General features: G+C 36.3%; 1 protein-coding gene across 1 annotated transcript in view; it reads left to right on the top strand.

Moving 5' to 3' along the window:
• C5 (complement component 5) overlaps positions 1-7,850 on the top strand; it is a 194,093-nt gene that overhangs the window by 90,497 nt on the left and 95,746 nt on the right. Inside the window, exons 12-14 of the mRNA XM_006890750.1 lie at positions 2,322-2,413; positions 3,997-4,079; positions 7,215-7,305. Coding sequence (XP_006890812.1) covers positions 2,322-2,413; positions 3,997-4,079; positions 7,215-7,305 — 266 coding nt within the window. The remainder of the gene's footprint in view (positions 1-2,321; positions 2,414-3,996; positions 4,080-7,214; positions 7,306-7,850) is intronic.

A 7,850-nucleotide genomic window follows, 5' to 3' on the forward strand; every position in this document is an offset into this window, starting at 1 on the left:
AAAATTAAGCTATCCAACATTTATAGGATGTGATAACAGATATGCACATGTACAACAAAATCCCATTCTCTTACTCAGTTTATATTACACTCCTACAGAGAGAAAATAAATTCAGCAATATAACAATATTAACTATTAGCAGTAGTTCAGTCATGTTTCTATGTGATAAGTTGAAACAGTTTTTCTACCTCTCAAGAAAAAATTAAAAACTTAGAATGCAAATGAATATACAATGATAGGTTGCAATAACATTGAATCCTTTCTAACTTTGAAATACTGCAAACTTTTCATAAACTTTAATATCTATTTTTTAACCAGTTGTGAACAGAAGTGTCTTAAAATTGTGCTTGACATCTAAGGATGTAAATTATTAACTCAATTCAGAAAATAGTATGCTCACAGAAGTTGTGGGGGCTTTAAGGGACAGCTGCAGACTAAACTAGATCTAGAACACTGAGTACCATTTAAGTATGTTGTCAAGGGGGGTGAGTTTCTAGGAAAGGGAAAAGAGTAAATAGAATGAGAATGATAGGACAGAAAGAAAGGAACCTGACTTGAGATTAGATAAAATATTTCAAAATATATAGGCTAGAAGTTTAGATTACCAGACCTGGACATTAAGACTTCTAAAACTTGACTAACAAAAAATGTAGACAATACATACAAGACGAAGACAAAGAATGGGAGTGCTATGTCAGGAAAATGCAGGATCCAGGCACCACACGAAGAAGCATGCCAGTCATTCAGTATAAGTGCTGACCCTAGAAAACCGACAAATTGAGGAATCTGATCCTAGAATGAAAGGGAGTAGGGTGTACAAGTGTCTTTAAAATAAAACAACCTCAGTGCCCATCAACAGATGAATGGATAAGCAAATTTGGCCCGTGAACTCAATGGAATACTATGTAATGTTAAAGAAAAATGAAGAAGAAATCTCTAAACAATACACACGATGTATGAATCTAGAGGACATTTTGCTGAATGAAATAAATTTGTCACAAAAGGCTAAATGTGGTATGAGTCTATTATGATAAATAGTTGAGGAAAATGTATATATTCTTTGATTGTTACCGGCAATGTGAAAGGAGGATGAAAGGAGAGGGGTAACTAGATAATGAAACACCAAAAACCCAGTGCCGTCAAGTAGATTCAATTCTAACTAACCTCTGTGGGATTTCTATGTCTGTGAATCCTTCTAAGAGGAAACTACCCATCTTACAGGAGTAAGAGAGAGTTACTGGCAGATTCAACCACTGATCTTTTGGTTAGATGGACAATACAAATGCACCCCCCCACTACCAGAGCTCCTAGCTAGATAGCAGGTAAATATTAGCATGGATGAAGGGAAAGGTAACATATAGTAAGGATGCCATTAGCATAATATCTCTAAAAAAGGAGAAGACACTGAGAGATGTCCCAGAGATAGAGACATTGAAGGTAAGCATTATAAAATATTAAACTTGGACTAGTAATAATAACTGGAATTGGTCTACAAGTGAATACATAAGCAGACAGGGAAGAGGAACAGCTCTGGACAGAAGTAAAAGATACTTTATACTCATGACTATATCTAAGTTTGTGAGATGTTATTTTTACATACATATTTGTAAGTTCTGTTAATATATTCATGTATATGATAAACTAACAGGCAGCACAAGTTAGGTCAACTCCTTTATTGTGATCAAACACCTTGAGGGAATAAATTATTAGTCCTGGATCTCAGGACCAGATCCCCAGGGAAGAAGATCAAGGTCAATTGGCATATCATAGTCCACAAAACAATGTTCTCCATTGTTCGATGAGAAGCTACTGAACACTCTTAAAAGTTTTTGAACAGTCATCTAAAGTGCAATGATTGATCTTTCCCTGTCTAGAACAAAGAAAATAAAAGAAAATTCAAGACACATAGAAAGACTTGTCTAAAGGACTAATTGCTGTGTGCTATGGAGTCAGAACTAACACAGAGCTGACCCTCTATCAGGTTTTCAGAGGCAGTAGATCACACTGGGAAAAGAGTGCCCACCTTCCTTTAGCAGAACAGCTGGTGGAATCCAACCACATGCCTGTAGGTTTGCACCATAGCTTCTTATCACTCGGCCGCCAGAGCTCCCTTAGATCACGTGAATCGGTGAAGCAAAAGATAGGAGAGGTTCCAAAGAAAGAAGGAAAAGTCTTATATGAATCATATTCGCTCTTATGCAATACTTTAAAAAAATCTTTCTTCTTTGTATTTAATTTTAAGTGACTATTTCTGTAGACAAAATATATCATCAGTTAAAGTAATTTCTATGCTTTAAAGTTGTTCTTTGTTTTATTCAAAGGATCCTGAGGGATCAGAAGTTGACCTGGTGGAAGAAAATGATTATACTGGAATTATCTCTTTTCCTGATTTCAAGATTCCAAGCAATCCTAAGTATTTTAAAGTGTTTGTTAATAAGGTTTTCTCTGAAAAACACATTCAGATTACACCTACAAATGGCCACGAAGACTTTAAAACAAAGCCATGTCATGGTTGTGTTGTGTTTGCTCTGCCCTCTAGAGGAGTATTTAGAGTTAATCCACTACACAGGAAATTTTCTAGAAATTTGTATATATTGGAAGATTTGAATAATAATTTGAGTGATCTTAAAGTTGAATGGTATCTTGAAAATACTAGACACTCTATAATATAGAAGTGAATTTATTATACTATTGCTGCTGTCATGGATCCAATTTCATCTTACACCATTTGCTCCTGGGCTTTTCTGTCATGGCATACTTCAATGAGTTTGTATCTCACCACTCAATTTAGGATGTACTTTGCGTAACTCTTCACAAAGTTGGCCTTTTCTCAGTATTTTAGAACACAGGACAAATGTTACGTTTCAACCTAATGTAGTTCTTCATTTTATTATCTTTCTCAGCATCTTGTTTGTTTCCATCATGACATAAATCTCAATTTAATAGTTACTTATTTCTTCAGTTGTTTATCTTTTTATTTCCCACTATAACATAAATTCCTTGAGGGCAGGGACTGTGTCTTGCTCATGGTTGGATCTCCACCACCTCAATGTACTACTCACTATTCACTGGATTGATGATAATTATAAGAAGAACCACAATAATAACCTTTCTTGATTAAATAACCAATCTCCGAGGCAGATATGGTCTTTTCTATTTTACAACTGAAGTTAAATGACTTGTCAAAGTCCAACTTGCTAAAAAAAATGGAGAAATGGAAGTGAATTCTTGGGACCTATAAACTCTGTGAAGGGAGGAACTATTCTATTTTATTCACTTTTTTCTCCAGTTCTTAATCTAGTGCTCAGTAACTATTTATTAAAACAGGCTTGATTTATTAATACAGGCTGTTAACTCAAAGATTTTCCTTTTAAGCCATGTTTTGTCTCCAACCATAATTTCATATTCTGCAAGGTGTGAATTTTGCCATGTGGATAGGATTGTCCTGTATTATGGTGCCGTCAAGTCAGAATCAAGTCATAGTTGAGCCTCCAGTGGTTTTTCAGAGGCTGTAAATCACACTGGAGGAAATTTCCCATTTTTTCTTCCACAGAGCAGCTGGTAGAATCAAACTGCCCGCCTTTAGATTGGCAGTACAACTCCTTACCCACCAAGTCATTAGAACTCCTTTATGCATTTCCAGAAAACCCATTATGGATTATCTACTATATTATAGGTCATGTTATTATATTTAAGCTCCAGGATTAATTCTCAAGTGTCATAAATCCTTCCAAATCAAGACTTTCAACTATACTGTAAAAATTTAGAAAAATAATTCAATGTATGAAAATCTAACTGCTGAACTATTTCATTTATTCTGAAAGTGCCCAATTACATATGCTTATCACATCAAAGCCTGTCACAAATTAAACATAGTGCTTATACTATACCTTCACATGCCTTTTCATCTTTAAAATAGAAATTGATTCTATTTTCTCAAGGTGAAATTAAAAATACCTGATGCCATCTGTAATTTTCAGTATCTTACCTTCTCAGATATGGTGTGTGGACAATTCAAGCTAAATATAGAGACGACTTTTCAAAAACTGGAAGCACGTATTTTGAAATTAAAGAATATGGTAATTTCTGACAAGAATTTTACTTTGCAATTCTTATTTTACAATAATTAATTATATTTTTATTATGTACTTTAAAACAAAGTCATTCCTGGAGTAATGAGGGAGTCTGTCAGTATGATACTGGTCAGAGTGGGTAAATCGAATGTCTCAGTTCTAGTTTCCATTTTTCCTTACTAATCTTGAGCAAGGCAGAGCAAACTCTTTGGGCCTACATTTTTCATCATAAAGTCAAACGCACATAGTTGTGTGAGGAACTTGACTAATTTAGGTTCTTTCCAGAACTATAATTTTAGGAGAACTTTAAACCATTGGCAATGTGATAGGTGGAACCCAGTACAATTAATTAAGGATTTGTTTAAGTTTTATGATCAATTTATGATAGAACAAGAACAACTTCAGACTTCTTTACTCCTAGTCTAGTGCTGCCTTCTTTCTGACCCACAGATCTCTAGTGCATTTATTTGGAAATTTAATCTATTCTTATTTTGAAATCAGTCATATTGAATGGATTCATTGTTACAGTGGTAGCCCATGTGCATTCCTATAGAACTGCGCTCCATAGTTTTCAGTGGTTGATCTCCCACAAGTGGATCAGACCCTTTTAAGGAACCTTTTGGTGAATTTGAACTTCTGACTTTTGGTCTAGAAGCCAAGCACATGAACTGTCTACACCACTCTAAGACTAATAATTAATAAGTTGGTGTACCATTGAGCAGAACCAATCCACAGCTGACCCTCCAGCAAGTTTTCAGAGACAATAATCACACAGGAGGAGATTGTCTATCCTTCTCCCAAGGGGCAGCTAGTGGATTCCAACGTAAGCCTTAGGGATTGCAGTGCAGATAATTTCTATTTCTTACAGCAGTCTAATAAAGTATTTATGCACTTTTAACAAATGACCTTTCTTCTGTTTGAAGCCATTTTTTAATGCTATCAGCAGAGCTAATGGAGAGAAAAAGAATCACACAAATTTGACTAGCAAACAAAAACAATGGCATGACAAATTTGTTGTGATGAAATTCAACTTAAAGATAATAGACTCAACATCATATGATTCTAAGCAATCCACCTAGTATTTCAGACGCATCTAGAATTCATCCACCTCTTGCTGTCTGTAGCCACCTTAACCCATATCACTAGGCTTCAACCTGCAGTACTGCAATAGCCTCCCCACTGGTGTTCTTATTGCTTAAGATAAGCCAAAACAAACTTGAAAAGAAAATCTGATTGTGTAATCTCCCTATGGAAAATTCCCCAATTTTCCCCTGTTCTTGTTATAATGAAAATGAAAATCTTCACTCTGAGCTTCCAAGCACCTCTTCAACTTTCAAATTTATTTTATTTTCTTTTAATTTAATTTTATTATTTTGTGTTTGCGTACCATCAAATCGAATCTGACTGGTACAGGAGGAGATTGCCCCTCCTTCTCCAGCAGAGCATCTGGTGGATTTGAACTTATTTTATTTTATTTTGTTTTGTTTTATTTTATACTGCTCTCCACCTCACTGTCTCCCAGCAGTGTTGGCTTTGCACTTGATATTTCTTCTGCCTGGGACATTTTTCGCCTCCTTTGATGGTTAGGCAACTCCTACTCAAGTTTCACTTCTTAATTGAAAAACTGCTTCTTCATAGGAGCCCTTGGACTTCTTCATATCAGTTTTCACAACTGTATGTTAGGAGACTATTTAAGTATTATTTATCACTGCCTGGTTTCCTTGTGTGTCTGTGAACTCATTTCAGGACCGGGGACTGTAATGTGTCTCTCTCATTCATTAGTATGGGAGGCTAGCAAATGGTGGCTCAGTATCTGATGTCCTTGCATACCACCAAATGGATTCTGACTTATAGCCACAAATACTATATATAGAGTAGAACCGCCCCATGGAGTTTCATATACTAAAATTTTTATGGAAGCAGGTAATCAAGTAATAGCCCAAGGAGCAGCTTGTGGATTTGAACTTCTGTCCTTTCAGCACCTAACTCCACCAGAGCTCCTTTATTTAATAAGGTGAACCATTTCCTTACTTCCCCTATCCTGGAGAGAACTCATCTGCTTCGATCTTTGGTGAGAGATTGATACATTGCATTTCTCTTTGCTTCTAACCTTCACCATCTAGGTCACATGAGCTATACCTGATGCCATGTTGAAACATGATGTATTGGACATTGGATAGATTTTATCTGTTGTTGTTGTTGTTATGTGCCGTTGAGTCACTTGCGACTCATAGCAACCCTATGCAAAACAGCCCTAAACTCTGCTCTGTCCTGTGCCAATCACACTGTCTCTGACACGCCTATCCCGATTACCCCAGTCACTGAATCAATCCACCTCATAGAGGGACTTCCCCTCCTGCGCTGTCCCTCCACCCTCCCAAGCATGATGTCCCTCTCCAAGGACCGGGCCCTCCTTACAACATGTCCAAAGAATGTTAGACAGAGCCTAAGAACCCTTGCCTCCAGGGAGATGTCCAGTTTAACCCTCTCCAGGATGAATCTGTTTGTTTTCCTAGCAGTCCATGGTACCCTCAGTACTCTTCTCCAGCACCACAGCTCAAAGGCATCAATTCTCCTTCTATCCTCCTTAGTCACTGTCTAACTCTCCAATGCATAACAAGTGATAGCAAAGAGCATGGCCTGTATCAGATGCACCTTAGTCTCCATAGAGACACCATTGATCTTCAGTGCTTTAAGATTTTATCTACTCAATAAAAAAGGAAAGTGCCTTTTTATTTCTTTATTTTTAATTTTTTAAATTTTCTTTTTGTTGACATTTGTTGTTCTACTTGAAGACATATGAAGGAAAGATAAACACAGATAAAGAATAGATTCATTTGTGTATTTTTAAGGAGCCCATCTTCTATTGGAAGAAATAACCAACTGCCTATAACAAGTGCCATAATCAAAGCATTAGGAAAGTGATTCTGATGCACAGATACTTTATTGACTTTGGATTTGTGGAATGGGAAGGATTCCTGAGAAACATAAGTGCTGTTGTTGCTGATGATAAGGATGTTGTGCTGAAGTTAATAGTTTCTCCAAATGACTATGTAAAAAAAGTATAGTTGGTTGGTATGCTTTTAAGTTATTCTAATTTAAATACACTAAAACTGTGTCTGTTTTTTTTTTCATTTTCAGTGTTGCCACATTTTTCTGTCTCAATAGAACCAGAAAATAATTTCATTGGCTATAAGAACTTTAAAAAATTTGAAATTACTATAAAAGCCAGGTAAGAGAGTCATTCTTTTCAGATTGTGCTGCAAAATTGGGTGCAACTGTCATAGCTTCCTAAAGTGAGTTGTAGTTTATTACTGTCATCTGCCTTAATTTGGGGAATTAACACCTGAAGTTACATCATGCCTATAGTTTATTTCATGATTCTGATTTTAGCCATTCAGCAGCAAAGAATCCTAAATATTTACACTCAATGTATATGTTTAGTAACCAGAATAGCTTAGAACACTGAGAATTACTTAGAAAGTTTGGATTGACAAGCCATCACTTCTACCACTTTCTTTTGAATTGATTTCTAAAATTTACAGAAAACTCCAACACTTCAACAGGAAAAAGTCAACCTAATTACAAAATGGGCATTGTTGTTGTTATTATGTGCCATCGAGTCGCTTGCGACTCATAGTGACCCTATGTGCAACAGCCCTAAACCCTGCTCTATCCTGTGCCAATCGCATTGCCTCTGACACACCTATCCTGATTACCCCAGTCCCTGAATCAATCCACCTCATAGAGGGTCTTCCCCTCTTGCGCCGTCCCTCC

This window comes from Elephantulus edwardii, unplaced genomic scaffold (genome assembly GCF_000299155.1).
Source record: "Elephantulus edwardii isolate Elephantulus edwardi_28Jun2011 unplaced genomic scaffold, EleEdw1.0 scaffold00092, whole genome shotgun sequence".
Taxonomy (NCBI): Eukaryota; Metazoa; Chordata; class Mammalia; order Macroscelidea; family Macroscelididae; genus Elephantulus; species Elephantulus edwardii.